At 41.5% G+C, this 21,340-nt stretch overlaps 1 protein-coding gene across 3 annotated transcripts in view; it reads right to left on the reverse strand.

Annotated features, from left to right (window-relative positions):
* The window catches only part of nsmce2 (NSE2 (MMS21) homolog, SMC5-SMC6 complex SUMO ligase), a 286,626-nt gene that overhangs the window by 252,943 nt on the left and 12,343 nt on the right, over positions 1-21,340 (reverse strand). For all 3 annotated transcript variants that reach the window (XM_070873392.1, XM_070873319.1, XM_070873341.1), the window contains exon 3: positions 1,917-2,023. In XM_070873392.1, the coding sequence (XP_070729493.1) occupies positions 1,917-2,023 (107 nt within the window). The remainder of the gene's footprint in view (positions 1-1,916; positions 2,024-21,340) is intronic.

Raw genomic sequence — 21,340 nt, forward strand, 5'->3', positions numbered from 1 at the left:
CCCCTTAATATCTTGAAAACTTCAATCAAATCACCCCTCAGTCTTCTAAATTCTAGGGAATATAACCCTAATTTGTGTAATCTCTCCTCATAATATAACCCCTGGAGTCCAAGTATCGTTCTGATAAACCTGCGCTGCACTCCCTCCAAGGCCAATATATCCTTCCTATGGTGTGGTGCCCAGAACTGCTCTCAGTACTCCAGGTCTGGTCTAACTAGGACTTTGTACAGCTGTAGCATAACTTCTACCCCCTTAGATTCGAGTCCTCTAGATATAAAGGCTAGCATTCCATTAGTCTTTTTGATTATCTTCTGTACCTGTTCATGACATTTTAATGATCTATGTACCTGAATCCCCAAACCTCTTTGGACATCGACTGTTTTTAGCTTTTCATCATTTAAAAAGTGCCCTGTTCTATCCTTTTTAGGTCCAAAGTGGATGATCTCTCATTTGTCTACAATGAAATCCATTTGCCAGTTTTTCCCATTCACTTAATCTAGCAACATCTCTTTGTAATTTTATGCTTTCATCTATACTGCCTGCAATGCCACCTATCTTTGTGTCATCGATCAAATTGGACATATGGCTTTCCATCCCAACACCCATGTCGTTAATAAATACGTTGAACAGTCTGCGGGACATAAAAACAGAAGAAATAGGAGCAGGTGTAGGCCATTCACCCCCTCGAATCTGCTCCGCCATTTGACTGATCTGATCTTGGGCACAGCTCCACTTCCCTGCCCGCTCCCCATAACCCTTCACTCCCTTATCATTCAAAAATCTGTCTATCTCCACCTTAAATATATTCAATGACCCAGCCTTCACAGCTCTCTGGGGCAGAGAATTCCAAAGATTTACGACCCTCTGAAAGAAGCAATTCCTCCTCATCTCTGGGCAACCCCTTATTCTTAAACTATGCCCCCGAGTTCTAGATTCCCCCGCGAGTGGAAACATCCTCTCTGCATCTACCTTGTCAAGCCCCCTCACTATCTTATATGTTTCAATATCATCTCTTATTCTTCTAAACTCCAATGAGTATACGCCCAACCTGCTCAACCTTTCTTCATAAGTCAACCACTTTATCGTAGGAATCAACCTAGTGAACCTCCTCTAAATTGCCTCCAAGGCGTATAGCCCTCCTTAAATAAGGAGACCACCAAAATTGTACGCAGTACTCTAGGTGTGGTCTCACCAATACCCTGTACAGTTGCAGCAGGACTTCCCCTCCCCCCCACCCCCGCTACACCACTATTCAAATCCAGCCAATTAGAATACCTGCCCATTATCCTTATGCTCTGGCTCACCCAATTTCTTAACCAGATCAATAATTTGCCTTCAATTCCATGGGCTTCAACCTTAAGTTAACAGTCTCTTAAGAGGGACTTTTATCAAATGCCTTCTGGAAGTACATATAAATAACATTCATAGACTTTCCCCAGTCCATAACTTTGGTCACCTCTTCAAAAAACTCAATCAGGTTCGAGAGGCATGACTTACCATGCTGACTCTTTCTGATCAACTGAAAATTTTCAAGGTGTTCAGTCACCCTATCCTTAACTAACTGGTGGGGAGGTAGAGTTGGGTGTCGTCAGCGAGCACGTGGAAACTGACGCTGTGTTTTCGGATGATGTCGCCATGAGGTAGCATGTAGATAAGAAATAGGAGGGGACCAAGGATAGATCCTTAGGGGACTCCAGAGGCAACGGTGTGGGAGCAAGAAAAGAAGCCATTGCAGGTGATTCTCTGGCTACGACTGGATAGATAAGAATTGAACCAGGCAAGGGCAATCCCACCCAGCTGGACAAATAAAAATAGGGCAGATTTTACAATACCCAGTCATCCAAGTCCATAGAATAGAACTGCTTGTAAAAGTAGTGCAATATAAGGGCATCATCAAAGCAGCCTTGTTCTCTCACCTGGTGTGTGACATCATCTACAGCCTGTATGAACTGCTCAAGCTCCCGGTCCATAGATACATAGTCTAGCATCAGCTTTTCCATGTTGCTTACTTCTTCCACACCACCTAGAAAACAAATGCATCAATAAATTATGGCTACATTAGCTAGTAATTAACTTCCGGCTGTTTTGACCATTGAAGCTTTAAGTGCATTAAATGTTTACAATTTAAGTGCATCTGGAGGTTGAGGAAGCAAGAACTCGGCTCTGAAAGCACAATCACTGTCTGGTGAACAGCAATTTGGGATGATAAAGCTTTGAACCCAAGCTTCTTTACACAAAGGGTAATTAAAACATGAAATTCTTTGCCACAAACCATTACTGAATCACAGTCCATAAATTATTTCAGAAGGAAATTGGACAATTGCTCAAGAGGAATATTAAAAGGGATGGGGAGTGAGCAGGAGAATGAAATTGGACCGAGTAGCTCATGTGGAGAAAAATACCAGAACCTACTTGATGGGCTGAATAGCTGTTTCTGTGTTAAAATATTCCATGATTCTATTTGTGCATTCAACCCATGAAGCTCTATCACAATGTTTTACAGCAGACAAATAGACTGTCAAATACCATATGACAAATGTAAAATGAACTGCAAAAACTCTCAGGGCTTTTAATTACATTTTCTATTTAATAAAATAAGCAAAGTATTCTTTCTCATTACATAATAAAGGATCCACATGACAGACTGGTCACTAAATTAAAAGTTGGATCCAAAATTGGCTCAGTGGCAGGAAGCATTGACGGATGTTTTTGTGACTGGAAGGCTATTGCCAGTGGTGTTCCGCAGTACTAGACCTACAGGACCTATTTCCCCTAGCAGAAAAGTCAAGCTTTTTAACATTTTGAATCCACTATCAGCATCAAGGAATACAAGACCAGGAATACTGTGGATTACAGACAGAATATAGTTCCCTTTAATTCCATAATAATATGCTTTTAGAGCCCACATAACCATTTGTTTCTTACTATAAAAAGCAATGAAGCATGGAGCTATTTTAGTATAGATTGCTTTATTTTGTGTAGAAACAACACATAACTAACCTCAGCCACAGCAGCATCACAAGTACTGGGCTGCCAAATATTTTACAGCATAGAAATGTACACAGAGGAAAATCTTAGCAAGTCAGAATCTTAATTAAAGTGGACAGACCTAGAAGAACACCCACTACTGTCCCAGGATCACATTTCTTTTTCTCAAACCAGTTTACTTGAAGCCGCAGATTATCAAGTGATGCTGAATTATGTGTAGGTTTATCCCATTAACTTTTAATCTCCAGTAATTTAATTGAAAGTGCTCAATTTTATGAAGTACTCTTTCCACGATCGGAGAAACAAAAGTTTTGTCCACTTAGTCTGGGATGGATTTGAACTCGGTTACCAGAGGCAACAGAGCTGCGTGTCAATGCTTTTACCGTCCTTTTCATATAATTTCCCTATTCAAAATACTGATTTGCAACAGAGTTTTATTCACGGTAACTAGCATGAAAATATGCTGCTTTCAAAGTGAGTTATTTGGCAGTTTTCCACCAATTTGACATTTAAATATTTAGCAGGAAACAAACCATAGCTTTTCAGTTGGCTTAACATTGAAATATTTGAAATTTAACAGCCTCAACTTTGGTGATATATTTAATATTTTAAAATATCCCATAACAAGTCTATTACTCTTCTGTTTCAATACCTACACAACATTTTTGCTGCTTAAATGTGAAACATCTGCTGACAGAAAAGGTTTCAAGCTGTGCAACTGGAATCAGATTTCTAACTAATGCACGTTATCCTTTTAAAAATACTTATTGATCAGCTCATCAGTTTTTTCCCACTGAAATTGGAGAATTACCATGGATAAAAAGGCTGCATCTTCTACACCTCCCCCCCGCCCTCCAAGATTCTGATTTAGCAAGATCTCTCGCTTTGCTTACATTTCCATTCTTAAAGTATTTGGCAATCCAGCATTTGAGTGAGGCTGCTATTGCAGAGGTTATTTATGCATTACTTCTGCATAGATGCACGAATCTGCACTAAAGATAGCTTCATACCAGTTAACTGTGTTCAGATGCTTTTAATAGTAAGAAACAAGCAAATTTTTGTTTGCTTGACTTGTGTTGTACAATCATGTGCCATCCCTCAAGTCCCCATAGCATAGAAGCCAGCAACTCAGCAAATACCATGCTTCCTCTTAAGGTTTCCCCTTCACTGCAGACTTATGTACCCACTCGAGGGAAGAGAATCTTTGCATCAACACAATAATTCAAGATGTTTATCCAATATGGCACTCAATTAATTATAGACTATCAACCATAAGCACAAATTTACCACAGATTATGAATGCAGACAAGTTGGCGTTGCTTTGTTGCCCAAGTACATCCATAGAAAAAATATTCACCTACCTTTATTGAACTTCTAGGGAGGTGCATAATACATTTCATTCTAAATACTTTATGAAAAATATTTATATTAGACACTTTTAATGGGTATATTTTCCAATTTAAGACTCATGCTTACTGTTACATTAGCCAAAGAATTTTTGTTTACAGACACAAAAAGTCATTTTATATTGCAACAATAAGTGCACCATGAGGAACAATGCTCATGATCTACAGCAAAATAAATTTATTTTTCATAATTTTTTTTAATTATTGCAACTTATTTATATCCACTGACAAATTCTGAATTATATGAAGACTCCATTCAGCTACATTGTTTGTGTTTTTATGCAAGATGAACAACTTGGGTTCAGCGTCAATGATCACTTTCATCAGTGGACCTTAAGAAGTCTATGAATCAAAGTGTGCACTTAATGGCCCAATATTTAGGTATATGTAGCAAGACCTCAGAATCGAACATCAAACTAGCCCCAGAGTATTCCGGTTTACTGGACACATGACCACTTGGACCGACATCCAGGCTAAAAATCAACAGATTTTTTTTTTTTTAACGTTAAACAGGTAAATGGACATTTCCCAGCACAAAAATAGTACATGTACAATATTTTACAAACTTTACTATTCTCCTAAAAATATTAAAGCAACAAAGAAGCTTCTGCTAAGCTATGTCTAAACGTATAATTGTTGCTTGAAACATGATTTCTGACTTCTTGGGCCCAAGTTTCCACATGATTTGCGCCTGATTTTTAGGAGCAACTGGTGGAGAATGGACTATCTTAGAAATCGCAATTCTCCACATTTTTTTTTCTGCAGTTCTAGTCAGGTAGAACAGCTCTACTTTGGAACAGAATTTTTTCTTCAAAAGGGGGCGTGTCCGGCCACTGACGCCTGATTTGAAAGTTTCCACAGTGAAAACGTACTCCAAACTAAAGTAGAATGGAGCAAGTGAAGATTTTTGTAGAACTGAAAAAACCTGTTCTACACATTAAAAAATCAGGCGCAGGTTACAAATTAGGCGTCCAGAACGAGGTGGGGGGAGGGAAGTCATTAAATTCTATAAAAAATCCTTATTTATACTTATACAAATAAATCCAACCTGAATAAACATTTATAAGCAAAGAAAAGATTAAATAAACCATCTTCCTACCCGTGTGAAAGTGCTTCAGGCAGGCCTTTCGGGACCGAAGGCTGAACGGGCCAGCCCGAGACGTCAGGCAGAGCCCGTCCCCACCACCAGATTTACAGGTAGCTGGCGTTGGGTCGGGTCGGGGAGGTTCGGTTCGGTGGGGGGGGTGGAAAGAGAGAAAGAGAGAGAGAGAGAGAGAGAGAGAGAGAGAGCGAGCGAGGGGGGGAGGGAGAGGTCAGGTCGGATCCAGTCCGGGAGCGGGAGTCGGGTCGGGTCGGGTCGGGGGGGGCGGGAGCGCGGGTCGGGTTGCGTCCAGTCGGGGGGGCGGGGAGCGGGAACAGGAGCGCGGGTCGGTCGGGTCAGTCGGGGGGGGGGGGGGGCGCGGGTGTCGGGTCTGGTCCGGAGGCAGGGGGGGGGCGGGGAGCGGGTGTCGGGTCTGGTCTGGAGGCGGGGGGGGGGGGGAGGGAGCGAGTGTCGGGTCTGGTTGGGGGGGGGAGCAGGAGCTGGCCGTGGGAGGAGCCTTATTCACGCAGCCCCAGTGAGGCCATTGGGCCAGGGCTAGGGGCTGCGTGCTTCGGGCCCCTCCCACACAGTTTGGCGCCTGGAGCAACTGCACTTGCGTACCCACTGTAGCGCGCATGTGCAGAGGTCCCGGCACTGTTTTCAGCGCAGGGACCTGGCTCCGCCCCCCTACAGCTCGTGCTGGCTGCGCCGAGGGCCAGAGGACCTGCAAGTAGGTGGAGAATACCGAGGATTTTTTTTCGGCGCACTTTGTGGCGCGAAAAACGGGCGCCCAGCTCGGAGGGGCGCCCGTTTTTTTTCTTGTGGAAACTTGGGCCCATAATGTGGCAAAACACTACCAAAAAGTAATTGACGTAGTTCAGTGTCTCTGCGGGCCTCAGACTGACTATTGAGCAAGTCAGCCAGAAATATTCTAATTACAATATGTGGAAGAAATATCGGAACAAAGTCCATTAAAAAAAGGAACCTCGCTTAACAAAAACTGAAATTGTCGACAACATACAACAGGTCACTCAGCATCTTTGGAGAGAACAGACAAGTTAACTTTTAGCCTGGATGAAGGGCGGTTTACCTCAATCATATCATAAAAGCATAAAATGATAAAAACACAGATGGCGGCCATTTAGCCCATCGTGCCTGTGCAGCTCTTTGAAAGAGCTATCCAATTAGCCCCATTCCCCTGTCATTTCCCTATAGCCCTGCAAATGTTCCCCTTTTGAAAGTTATTATTGATTCTGCTTCCACCACTCTTTCAGGCAGTGCATTCCCGATCACAAGAACTTATCTTATCAGTTCTCTCTATAGATTTTGTGTTTCAGATTTCCAATATTTGCAGTGTTTTTTTAATTTGAATCTCTTATAACAGCCATTTGCAATATTCAAACACAGGCAATGCTTGGGCCAGGTCTGGATTTCCTGTGGGTCAAAATATTTTGAATTGAATAGCTTGGTTATTTAAATCTATTAACATGATCAAGCCACGTAACTTTATAGCAGCAACTTGTAGCCTCATTATCTGTGGAGCAAGCAACTGATGCATAGCAGCCAGCAAGGGTTCATCCCTGCAGGTGAATCTGATTTTAACCCATTAACACAGCAAAAGGAAAGAAGCCAATAATACAATACCTCAAGTAAAACTACTTCATTAAAATCACAGAAATGTTTACCTATCTTTCATTCTCAGATGCTGATTGATCAGTTATGCCCCCCCACCCCCCCAGGACCGGACCAGACTCCCGCCCCCACCCCCCCCCCAGGACCGGACCAGACTCCCGCCCCCACCCCCCCGCCCAGGACCCCCCCCCCGACTCGACTCCCGCTCCCCCCCTGCCCCCGGACCCGACCCCCGCTCCCCCAGACCCGACCCGACTCCTGCTCCCCCTCCCCGCCCAGACTCCTGCTCCCCACCCCCCGCCCCGACTCCCATCCCCCTTCTCCCACCGCCCACCCTGCCCTCCCCTCCTCCCCCTCCTCGCCCCGAAACAAAAATGGGAGCAGTGGTTATGATCTGAAATTGCTGACCTCGATGTTGAGTCCGAAAGGCTATAAAGTACCTAATCAAAAGGTGAGGTGTTGTTCCTTGAGTGTCCGTTGAACTTCATTGGAAGAGTATAGGAGGCCGAGGACAGAGGTCAGAATGGGGGTGGAACAGAGAATTAAAATGGCAAGTGACCAAAGGCTCAGGGTCACGCTGGCACTAAACAGAGGTCTTCAGCAAAGCGATCATCCAATCTGCGTTTGGTCGCGCCAATGTAGAGAAAATTGCATTTTGAGCAACGAACACAGTATACTAAACTGAAAGAAGTACAAGTAAATCACCGTTTCACCTGGAAGGAATGGTTGGGGCCCTGGACAGTGGGAAGGGAGGAGGTAAAAAGGTTGGTGTCGCAGCTCCTGTGCTTGCAAGGTGCCATGGGAAGGGGAGGGGCTGCTGGAGGTGATGGAAGAGTGGACCAGGGTGTCACAAAGGGAACAGTCCCTTCAGAATACAAAAATGGGAGGGGAGGGGAAGATGTGTTTGGTAACAGAAAATGCTGGAAATACTTAGCAGTATTTCAGCATTCAATTTTTTTCCCCCCCCTTTAGCTCAACAAAATCTATAACTTGCCTATGAAGGGTCAATCTGAATAAGAACAAAATGCCCCAATATCGCAATGAATTCCCAGAACCACATCTTTATTTCCCTATCTGCAGTATATATTTATACAGAGATACAAAATGCCACAATTCACAATGACCAACTGGTATAGTAAGTAATTTTACCTTATTGTTTGAGACACAAACATTTCAGCAACATATAAAATTCACTGCTTCACAACAACAAAAACTTGCATTTATATAGTGCTTAACGATAGGGTGGAGGGCAGGAGTGATTAAATAACAGCAGGAAGATGGTGCAAGGCAAAGGGGGGTGGGAAGGAGACAACAAAGAAACAAAAGATGGGTCGGGAGGTGTTGTAAATAGCAACAGCAGAACAATTACCAGCACCTGCAGTCTGTGAAAATGGGAATGGTGGTTATGATCTGAAATTGTTGAACTTAATGTTGAGGCCGGAAGGTTATAAAGTACCAATGGAAAGATGAGGTACTGTTCCTCAAGCTTGCATGAGCTGAGTTGGAATTGTAGGAGGCTGAGGATAGAGATGTCTGCATGGGAGTGGGACGGAGAATTAAAATGGTAAGCAACAGGATCGTGCTTGCGAACTGAATGGAGGTGTTTAGCAAAGCAATCATCCAATCTGCGTTTGGTCTCCCCAATGTAGAAGAGACCGCATTGTGAGCAGCAAATACATATTATTGTGTTAGTGGTAGAAACTTGCACCTTGTACAGTGCTTTCTAGCCAACTTTGTTTGGACTCACCTGGATCAATGTTAACCCTTTGCATGCTGTCTCAAGCAATACAAAATACAAGTTAAAAATCAAGACAGACAAAAAGTATCTTTTTGTCACAGCTTTATACTGCAAGCCTTTAATCCTGATACAATAGATTTAATTGGCAAACATAACAGAGGAAGTATGTTCAACTTGTAACACAATTCCAATACACCATAGTAAATTAGCAAGACAGTACTGTGATCAACAGTCAATATCATTAAAAATTTTAATCTTGCAATATCACAGTTCAATTTGATGTCATCACCCAAAGCAATTTAACTGTCTTAAAAAGATTAAATACACCAAATTAAAACTAATTATTTGAATAATGCCAGATTCAGATAACAGCAGGTCAAAATACAATCCTGAGCTCCTAATTCAGAGCAAATGTTCAAGAAAAAAAGGAAATTTTTTTTAATGTTGTTACAATTGTTCTTCGATTACCATACTGACATACATAGTATATAATTTACAAGGTATTTGAACAACTGATTTCAGTTTTCTTCCTCACATAGCAGCCCAGATTTTGCAGTAATAACAGTGAGTAGCCTCACCACCGTTGTAACGAGGTAAATCTGACAGCAACTTCTGGCATCCGCACATGCGCAATAAACGCACAAATCCAAAAGTTGCTGTCAGAGATACCCCGCTCATCCATAGGGTGCGCTGTTGCAATCCTCACCAATCGACTCGGCATTGAAATGACTGCAATGGCATAAACTTGCTGTAATTGCCCACGAGTTCCCCACTAAAGATGGCTGAAAAGTTAGGGCTGGTGCATTCAGGAGTAAGTGAGTTTTTAAATGGCATGATAATTACTGCTGAACAAACTCTCTAGCCCAGAAAAATTTATTTTACAAGTGTGGGGTCTCATTCCCTCAAATGAAAATTAGTGTTATAGATTTTTTTTTAATATTAAAATTAAAGTATTTTATTTTTTACTTTTTCTGTTCATCTCTTATCTCTCTCCCTTAATCCCATTTTTTTTCCCACTTTCTGTACATCATTTAAATCAAATTTATATTTTCTGCTTTGAACTGCATAGTTCAGTGAGGTTTCTTCAATCTGATTGGGTGAAGAGCCTCACTTGCCCTGTAGAGGATGCCATGCTGGAACAGACACCAGATTAGAGGAAGCCTGCACTCTAAAGATGGTCAAAACTTTGTGGGTGGGCAGCTGTCACCGAGTTGAAAGGCGAGCGCCGGTCCTTTGCTGCTGATCGCAAAATCGGGGCTAAGTCTATTCTTTTTTTTTTCATTCCTGTAATTTCAGCTTCACACTTTTATTTTCGGTTTACTTTTCTGTCAGATCTTAGGATCAGCTTAGATTAGGAGGTAGATTTTAAAGAGTCTTCAAGGTGGAGAAAGAGGTGGCAAGGCAGAGAGTTTTAGGGAGAAAATTCTGGAGTCAGCTGAAGGCACAGCCTCAATTGGGGCAAAACTTATATTGAACGAGGTTTTATTGTTCAAAAAAATGGCTGTAGGCACTGGATGCCTTTTCCATTGAATCTCAAACATTTCAATGGACTACGGTGGCATAAATTAGGCACTAAACACTAGTCATTTCACTTCACCCCTGAAAAATTGCAAAGTAATTAATCCCTATAAAGTTAAAAGACACAGGAGATTTTGTAGCAACTTTTAAGAAACACAATAACCTTATCTTCAAGTATCTGCAGCAAAAAGAAACAGGAGGTATGTTTCGCTATCAATGGAGGCGGAAAACTGGCGGTGTGAAGTCAATGGAAAGGAAAATCAGGATGAGTTGTATAACAGACAGCCGATCCACTACTGCCATTTTGCTGCCACTGTGAAAAGTGAAAAATTGGCCCCGTAGTATTTTATCCCCGCCTTCCTTTTACTTATTGAAACTTGCCTTACAATGGCTGGCCTCCCAATGGGACATCGATCTTATCACTATTTCTAGCTACTTAACCTCAGCTTATAGTACGTCCCCTCTTGCTTCATTTAAAGGAACGCTGGGTCAAAGCCAAATGGCCAATCATGTTTCAGAGCTCAACCTGGGGACAAAGCTTAGCAGATTAGCAGACCTCCCATTAGCACTGTATGGTTTGTTTTCCATTTTAATTTAAGGAAGAGTACTTAACTCCATGAATGAAATAACAGTCACTTTACAACCTTATTGTCTAATATTTACTTGGCCTTTGTCTTTTTCAGCTTTCTCCATTTTTTTCATTTAAATAGTGAACATTGATGATATCAGGAATTGGAGAAGTTAATCGGGTCAAATGTATGTGAAAGCTGAATTCAACAGCAGATAAAATGGCATGGATCACCAAAACATCTGTGTTTTGATTGTACCTTTACTGATGACACTTCAGCTCTCCATACCATTCCGTTCCATAACACATCTATCTGCCAGTTTTCCTAATGAGATCACCAGCAGTGTTTCTATATATGTCCTACCAATTTGTGGTGCTCCAAGAAAACAGGAAAATATGATTTTAAATTATGACTGATAAAGCTGACTTTTATGGACTACGACAGGGAAGAAATAATTTGAGAGGACTGATAGCAAACTGAATACAGAAGTGCTTGGTTACTTTGCACACAAGAAACCTTTGAAGAAAATTGTAATGCTTTCTGACTGAACATAACTCCACAGTACTGATGAAACTGACCTGTAAATCAACCTGTTATTTATTAATAACTGAAATGTAACATTATACTCAATACTTTCAAATGAAACACAGTTCTTGTGTAATACCCAATCCCGCGGGGGGGTGGGGGGCGGGCGACATGAACATATCATTTTAAAACTGACAAGTTTTAGTTTTACTCAAAGACTGAAGCAATAAATAAAGCTTGCTTTATTTGAGCGAGCTGGTCACATTCTGACAGAATATCAACAACACCAGTTTGTAAATTGGCTTTCTTGAATGTACATCACTTAGAGTATCACATAAAATATCACTCACAACAAATTATTATTCTGGGTTAAAATTCAAATGTATAACACACTTCTATTTAATATAAAGAGATTGTTTTATTGTTGCCTTGTGAAGGTTGTAAGAGCTTCTGTGACATTCTACACTGCATAAAACATAAGAAATCACAACTGAGCAATCTTTTTAAAAAGTTTGTCCAAAAAAGGGTGTAAGGCCAGCCAGTTTAACTTCAGTAGTGCGGAAGCTTTTAGAAACGATAATCAGGAACAAAATTGTCACTTGGACAAGTATGGATTAGTTAAGGAAAGCCAGCACGGATTCGTTTAAGGTTGGCCGTGTTTAACTAACGATAAAGTTTTTTGATGAGGTAACAGAGAACGTTGATGAGGGCAATGCGGTTGATGTGGTGTACATGGACTTCCAAAAGGCATTTCATAAAGTGCCACATAATAGACCAAAGTTGAAGCCCAGAGAATAAAAAGGGACAATGGCAGCATAGATATGAAATATGCTTACTGATAGGAAACAGAGAGTATGGTGAACAGTTGTTTTTTGGACTGGAGGAAGGTATACAGTAGTGTTCCCCAGAAGTCGGAACTAGGACTACTGCTTTTCTTGATATATATTAATGACTTAGACTTGGGTGTACAGGGCACAATTTCAAAATTTGTAGATGACATAAAACTTGTAAGTATAGTAAACAGTGAAGAGGATAGTGATTGACTCCAAGAAGTCATAGACAGGCTGTTGGAATGGGCAGATGTGTGGCAGATGAAATTTAATGCAGAAAAGTGCGAAGTTTATACATTTTGGTAGGAAGAGCGAGGAGAGGCAATATAAACTAAAGGGTACAATTCTAAAGGGGGGGGGGGTGCATGAAGAGAAATCTGAAGGTATATGTGCACAAATTGTTGAAGGTAGCATGGGCAGAATGAGAAAGCAGTTAAAAAAGCATACAGGATCCTTGGTTTCATAAATAGAGGCATAGAGTACAAAAGCTAGGAAGTTATGACGAACCTTTATAAAACACTGGTTCGGCCTCAACTGGAGTATTGTGTCCAATTCTGGGCACCGCACTTTAGGGAGGATGTGAAGGCCTTAGAGGGGGCGCAGAAAAGATTTACATAATGGTTCTCGGGTTGAGGGACTTCAGCTACATGGATAGACTGGAGAAACTGTGGTTGTTCTCCTTAGAGCAGAGAAGGTCGAGAGGAGATTTGATAGAGGTGTTCAAAATCATGAGGGGTCTAGACAGAGTAGATAGAGATAAACTGTTCCCATTGGCGGAAGAGTCAAGAACCAGATTTAAGGTGATTGGCAGAAGAACCAAAGGCGACATGAGGAAAACCTTTTTTTACGCAGTGAGTGGTTAAGATCTGAAATTCACTGCCTGAAAGGGTAATGGAGGCAGATTCAATAGTGGCTTTCAAAAGGGAATTGAATAAGTACCTGAAGGAAAAGAAAATGCAGGACTATGGGGAAAGGGCAGGGGAGTGGTACTAGCTGAAGTGTTCTTGCAGAGAGCTGGCACAGGCTCGACAGGCCGAATGGCCTCCTTCTGCGCTGTAACCATTCTATGAGAATAAAATCACAGTTATTCCCTGTTTTTTTTTCTTGATCCCAAGCAGGTGTTGGATTAACAAGCAGGAAAGCAAAGCAGCCAATCTAGAGAAACTGTCAACAACAATAATCAGCCTCTAACTGACCTCAGGAACTACTTGGACCACTTACTTGTGAAATACTTAAGAAGTTATCCTAAAGGAACAAGCTGGGTTTGCAGCTTAACATCACATCTATACTGTAGATTTCAGGCTACCAATAAGTAACACCACAAGAGAACCTCTGGGAGAACAACAAGAACAAGAGAAAATGCTTGAAATACATATCTGATCAGTCAGCATCTGAAGAACTGTTCCGATGAAGGACCTCACCAGAAACTTTGTAATGTCTGTAAGCTTGTAATGTCTGTAGCTCCACACTGTGGATGTGGACGTATTGTGCACTGCAACTGTATAGTTAATCATTAAACAGAACAGGCACTTTCTGGAGAGTTCCAACAGAGCAGCCTGCCATGTTAGGAAGCTGTGTGTGCTTGCTCTGTGAAGATATCACAGTTGGCGGCGAGATGGGAGATTTTTCGGATGTTTAAAGCTTAAATTTTGTTGGTGAAGGGTTCAGCCAGCCAACAGAAGACTTTGGAAATTTCTGTCTTTGAAAAAAAAAAGCTACAAAATCTGAAGTTAAAAAAAAAAACAGCACACGGTATGAACAGCTAGAGATTAAAAATGGCAGGTGTAATCGGATATTTGGGTGAATATAGACATGACCAGGAACGTTTTAAAGCGTATGTGGATCGGCTAGAAATGTATTTCACTGCAAATAACAAATCGAAGTTCCAGACAATGCAGTCCAGAACCGGGCTGTGTTGGAACGTAAGAAAGCGATTTTCTTAACAGTGGCAGGTCCGGCATTATACGAAACCCTTGTAAATCTGCTTGTGCCCGACAAGCCAAAAAACACAACGCTTAGAGATTTTAATAAAGCTGGAGCAGCACTGTAACCCCAAACCGTTCAAAATTGCTGAAAGCTATCGTTTCGGGATTCGGAATCAAAAGACGGATGAAAGTATCGCTGATTACATCATAGCATTAAAAAAGCTATCGATGCACTGTAATTTTGGAAACTTTCAAAACCGAGCATTACGGGATCGTTTTGTTTGTGGGGTGAAAAATGATGCGATCAGAAGGAAGTTATTGACGACGAATGACTTGACTTTTGAGCTTGCTTGTCAGACAGCGAGGTCGATGAGCATGGCCGAACAATATTCCCGAGAATTAAATAATGATTGCGGTCGTCAGTCAACCGAGGTAAATCACCTGCAGGTTCAAAGTAAAAGACGGCCATGGCCGAAAGTCTCAGAAACTGCAAATTCTACCAGAGCGTCGAAGTCGTGCTACAGGTGCCTGAGACAACACATTGCTCAAACTTGTCCATACGTGAAGGCAGAGTGTTTCTTCTGCAGAAAGACTGGGCATTTTGCAAAGGCATGCCGACTGAAGGGTAAAGCAGTTTTTAAAGCTATGAGTCCAGCGTTCAAAGCTAGGAGTAGAAATCCAAAGAAACTACATAGCTTGGAAGAACAACAACAGGACGAAGAGATGTTAGAGTTACACGTCATCAGGAGCACGAGGTTAACGGACAGCGATTTGGAAAGCATCAAAATTCACATAGATGTTGCAGGATTCAAGATACCAATGGAAATTGACGCGGGTGCCTCAGTGAGTGTAGTACCGGAGTCACTGTACCACGACAAATTGCGTGATTTCCAACTGGAGAAATCCAAGATAGAGCTGCGAGGCTACTCGGGAGAGAAAATTCCTGTAGTAGGCCGTATTACCGGAGTGGTGAAATATAAAGATCAATTTCAGAACTTGCCTCTAATAGTAGTGAAAGGAGACAAGTCTGCCTTACTAGGAAGAAATTGGTTGAGCTCACTGAAGCTGGATTGGAATAAGATTTTCTGTGTGGAAGCGAGATTTTCATCAGCGGATGAGATTATCAAGCAGTATCCGAAGGTGTTCTGCGAAACGGGTAGTCCAATCCAAGGCTTCAAGGCGAGTGTCAGGGTATAGAAGGACGCTAGATCGGTTTACTACAAGCCACGTTCCGTACCATATACACTCAGAGAAAGTTGAGCAAGAACTAAAAAGACTAGCGACTCAGAGCATTATTTGTAAGATAGATCAATGTAATTGGGCTACACCCATTGTTGTTGTACCCAAGTCTGATGGTAAAGTAAGATTGTGTGGTGATTATAAGATAACCATAAACCAGATTCTAGAGGGTAATGTTAATACATTGCCGAATATAGAAGATTTGTTCACAACACTGACAGGTGGTCAGATCTTCTCAAAACTGGATCTTACGAATGCCTACTTACAGCTTGAACTAGATGAGGAGTCCAAGTCATGTTTGACTATAAACACTCATCTAGGCCTATATCAATTTAATAGGCTACCATATGGAGTATCTTCCGCCCCTGCCATATTCCAAGGGGTGATGAATCAGATTTTGCAAGGTATTGAAGGGGTACTATGTTATTTGGATGACATACTAATTTCAGCACCAAATAGGCAAATTCATAATAACATTTTGAATGAAGTCCTCAAACGGCTAGAGAAGCACAGAGTACGAGTGTCTGCTCGTAAGTGTGAGTTAGTTAAAAACTCAGTGGAGTACGTAAGGTAGAGTAGACAAAGATGGTTTACATCCGATCAAGGAAAAATTGGATGCAATTAGAAATGCACCCACTCCCAAGAATGTCACTGAACTTGGTTCATTCTTGGGTCTTTTGAACTATTATGGGAAGTTCCTACCAAATTTGGCTACAGTATTACATCCACTGAATGAACTTTTGAAAAAATAGGTCCAGTGGAAGTGGTCGACAGCATGCGATACAGCATTCAAGGAGTGTAAAAACAAATTGGTAGAGAGCACCATGTTAGTTCACTATGACATATCTAAGGAGATTAAACTAGCATGTGATGCCTCTCCATATGGAGTTGGGGCAGTAATCTCTCATGTATTAAGTAGTGGGGAGGAGAGACCAATTGCTTTTGCTTCACGCACTCTCAGTGTCAGTGAGAGAAATTATGCGCAAATTGAAAGGGAAGCTTTGGCATTCATTTTTGGGGTCAAGAAGTTTCACAAATATTTGTATGGTTGTAAGTTTACCATCGTTACGGACCATAAGCCCCTAATAGCAATCCTCCATCCAAAGTCCCCAGTTCCAACATTAGCTGCAGCCCGAATGCAGAGATGGGCTTTGACTTTGTCAGCATATACATATGATATTGAATACAGACGATCAGCTGATCACAGTAATGTTGATGCAATGTCTAGATTGCCTTCCCCATCACAGGTTACACCCGATAGGGAAGAAGTGTTTTATTTTTCATACATTGATGAACTACCAGTCACAGCTGAAGAGATTGGTAGAGCAACCAAACGTGACCCAGTGATGTCAAAGGTGTATGAGTATATTGCAACTGGATGGCCAAACCAGGTAACAGACAAAGATACACATCCATTCTTCATTCGTAGGAATGAATTATCAGTAGATAAAGATTGTATCATGTGGGGTGCAAGAGTGGTTATACCAAAGAAATTCAGGTCCAAATTATTAGGAGACCTCCATGACCAGCACCTGGGAATGTGCTTGACCAAGAGTTTTGCACAGTTATTTATGGTGGCCAGGTCTTGGATAAAGATTGTGGCCCCAAGTTTCCACTCGCGCCAATTTTGTAAGTAGGAGGGGGCGGGTACCATTTAAATGAGTTTTTTTTGTGCCGGCAACCCTGCGCGTGCGCGTTGGAGCGTTCGCGCACGCGCAGTGTGAAGGAAACATTGGCACTTGGCCATTTTAAAAAGTGCTGCAGAAAAAGTAAAAATTTGTTTATTGAACCCTTGCAAAGGCTTGTATTTTAATTTTCTTGATATTTCTGTGTGTGAGGGTGAGGGAGTGCATTCTGTAATTAAAGATAGACTGTGATAAACGGGACACATGCACTTGTTTGAGACTATTCAAATTCTTTGTAGTTGTTCAATTTTTAACATTTTTTAATAAAACCACATTGCCCTTCCATAATCAGCACTGAGGCTTCTTGCAGCTTTCTCCCCCTGCCGTCGGTCAGGCCCGTCGGGAATGGCTGCCTCAACTTCTGAGGCTTCCTGCAGCCTTCTCACTGCCTCTCCCCCGCCGCCGTCGGGAATGGCTGCCTGAAAGGCCTGCCTGAAGCACTTTCACACAGGTAGGAACATGGTTTATTTAATCTTTTCTTTGCTTATAAATGTTTATTCAGGTTGGATTTATTTGTATAATATTTGTATGTATAACTAAGGATTTATTGTAGAATGTAGTGACTTCCCTTCCCCCCGCTACCCCCCCACCTCGTTCCGGACGCCTAATTTGTAACCTGCGCCTGATTTTTTAATGTGTAGACAAGGTTTTTTCAAGCCTACAAAAATCTTCACTTGCTCCATTCTAAGTTAGTTTGGAGTACGTTTTCACTGTGGAAACTTTCAAATCAGACGTCAGTGGCCGGACACGCCCCCTTTTGAAAATAAAATCCTGTTCAAAAGTGAAACTGTTCTACCTGACTAGAACTGCAGAAAACTTAAATGTGGAGAATTCCGATTTCTAAGATACTCCATTCTCCACCAGTTGCTCCTAAAAATCAGGAGCAAATCATGTGGAAACTTGGGGCCATAGAGTACATCGTGAATCAGTGTACGACATGTCAATCGGTAAGCAAGCAACCACCAGCAGTACCATTACAGCCATGGAAATGGCCGCCCAGGGTGTGGCAAAGGCTACATATTGATTTTGCTGAGTTAGAAAGACAACAATTGTTCATTGTAATTGATAGCCATTCAAAGTGGGTAGGGGTGTTTCCAATGTGGAAAACAACAAGTAAAACATTGGACATTTTAGGAAAATTATTTTCTGCATTTGGCCTCCCTGAAGAAATTGTTTCAGATAATGGACCACAATTTCGTTCAGAAGAATTGGCACAATTCACAAGCAAAAATGGTGTGAAACATACCAAGGTTCCACCATACCACCCTGCTTCGAATGGTGCAGCAGAGAGCACTGTACAAATTGTCAAACGTGCCCTCAAAACAAATGTTAGATCCAAATCCAAGAAAACGACAGTTGTCATTGGATCACAAATTGGCTAATCTTTTGATTACATATCGAAATACTCCTCATACAACTACTGGTAGAACACCAGCAGAGTTGTTTCTCAAACGACAGCCACAAACCAGATTCTCATTGTTAAAGCCAAATTTGGCACAGTCTGTAGAAGAGACACAAATAAGATAAAAAGAGAATCACGATAAAAGGGAGAGTAAAAGAGAGAAGAGTGAAATTAAACCAGAAGGTGAGAGTGAAGAACCATCACCATAAATGGTTAAAGTGGTTACCCGGAAGAGTGGTGAAGATATGTGGTCCTCGCACATATTTGGAAAAGATGTTTGATAATGGACAGGTTAGGTTTGTCCATATTGATCATATTTTACCTACAGACATGGAAGGAGTTGAAGGTGGGAATGATTCAATTATTTCTGACTTTTCAGATAGTTTTGATATACCAGTGGCAAATCCTAAATCCAATGTACTGGAAACAAATCCAGGAGAGAATCAGAATGAAAGTCTGAGTCCGAGTCAGGAAAACAAAGAGCCTGAAGTTAGAGTGAGTGCAAATGAAAATCAAGGAAATTTCATGGAGGAAAATGTTCCTCAGGATGAGCCTCAAATGAGTGTGAAATCAACACCATGTTTGGAAGGTTCTGTTCGAGAGCGAAGGTATCCTCTTCGAAACAGTGGCAAAGTTAAATTTATAAATATGTATAAAAATAAAAGTTATTTATGATGTTTGTTATAATGGCTTTTTCATTAAGGAGGAAGAAGTGTAATGTCTGTAAGCTTGTAATGTTTGTAGCTCCACACTGTGGATGTGGATGTATTGTGCACGGCAACTGTATAGTTAATCATTAAACAGAACAGGCACTTTCCGGAGAGTTCCGACAGAGCAGCCTGCCATGTTAGGAAGCTGTGTGTGCGGTGTTCTGTGAAGATATCACAAACTTGAACCCATTTTTCCCTTTCAGATTTGTCTGACCTGCTGTGCATTTTCTCTTTTTTTATTTCAGGTCCCAAGTATTCACAGGTTTTCCTTTTTATTTCACATCACATGTCAAGTGGCATCTTCAAAGTGCAATGAAGGCGGCACTGGAGGAATGATCTTCAGGCTTGCGGGTGATACAAAGATATGTAAGGGTTTAAGTCCTTAGATGAGAAAAATAGGTTGTAGGCGAATTCAGAGGTAGTGGAGGAATGGGCCCCATGTCTGGCATTTGCCTTTTTATAATGGCCTGGATTTTGAATTCAGAATAATGGGAGTAAATCGGACAGCAACTTCCAGAGTCTGCACATGTGCAGTTAAATGTGGAAATCCAGTAGTTGCTGTCCGATTTGTCCCGGTTCTCCACAAGCTGCGCATCACTGGTACCTTGTCAATAGACTCGGTATTGGAATATATGCAAGGCCGTAAAGTTTTTACTTACCCACTAAACACACCAAAAAAATGTAGGGCTGGTGCATTCAGGTGTAACTGAATTTTTAATTGATAAGTCTTAATTACTGCCAAACAATCTCTCCGACACTGAAAATTTACTTTGACAAGTGTGGAGTCTCATTCCTTCAGAATTTAATTATTGTTGGGAGATTTTTTTTTTTTTAAAAACTAAAATTAAAATCTTTTATCTCACTCAATCCCATCTTTCGTTCCCTCTCTTTATTTTGCTTTCTGTACATGGTTTTACATTTAATTAAAATATTCTATTTTATACTTCATGGTTTAGATTCTGCATGTCTCAGTGAGGATTCTTCAATCTGGTTGGTTGAAGAGACACACAGTTTTTTGACCTGCTCTCATACGCCACGGATCCCCTATAGAGGGTGCATAGCTGAAAAGGATCTCTAAAGACCATACGTTTCCAACCAAGAGCCTTTGAAAAGTCAGTGGGCAGCTGTAAGCTTAATGAACAGCGTTCCTTCACCGCTGACCACAAAATTCAGGCCATAATTAAGTGCAAAGTGACGCATTAGGGGATGTGCAACTCTAAGCATGTACGCACCATGCAGGGCTGCTCATTCCAGGCATCTGAGCGGGTAAAGGACCTGCGGGTTATAGTTCACGAGCCACAAGTGATTAATATCACAAGGCTGTTACAAAAGCAAATAGGGTGCTTGGATTTACAGCTAGAACAATTAAATATAAAACTAAAAGTACAATCGTTATCATGTACAAAGCCTTGCTCTGACCGTACCGGGAATACTGGGTCCAGTTTTGGACCCTTCATGTGTTCAGTGATATCAAGTTTCAGAGGGTGGAAACTTGACTGATAGCTAGTTTTAGGGCCCACAGTTATTATGCTTAGAGACTTTTTAACGTGGAAAAACACAGCCTTTGCAGGGATATGATTGAGGTCTTTAAACATATGAAGGGATTAGATTCTGTCCAAGTGGATAGTTACTTGAGCAAGATAAGCAGGGGAGAACTAGGGGGCATCAGTGTGAGATGTTAAACCAAAGTCCCATCTGCCCTCTCAACTGGACGTAAAAGATGCCATGGCACTATTTCGAAGAAGAGCAGGGAATTATCTCCAGTGTCCTGCCAATACTTATCCATCAACCAACATCACAAACAGATTATATGATCATTATCACTTTGCTATTTGTGGGACCTTGCTGGGCACAAATTCATGGCCGCGTTTCCTACATTACAACAGCGATTACAAACTATTACATTGTCCGTAAAGTGTTTTGGGATGTCCCGAGATTGTAAAAGGTGCTGTATAAATGCAAGTCTTTCTTTAATAAAAGAACCTACTCGCTGTGAATCCAATGATTGTAGAAGGGGAGGGTGGAAGCAGAATTAAACAACTTATCATATTGACACTTTGAAATATATATGACTTGTTGCTTTGCACTGTCA

This window comes from Pristiophorus japonicus, chromosome 1 (genome assembly GCF_044704955.1).
Source record: "Pristiophorus japonicus isolate sPriJap1 chromosome 1, sPriJap1.hap1, whole genome shotgun sequence".
Lineage (NCBI taxonomy): Eukaryota > Metazoa > Chordata > Chondrichthyes > Pristiophoridae > Pristiophorus > Pristiophorus japonicus.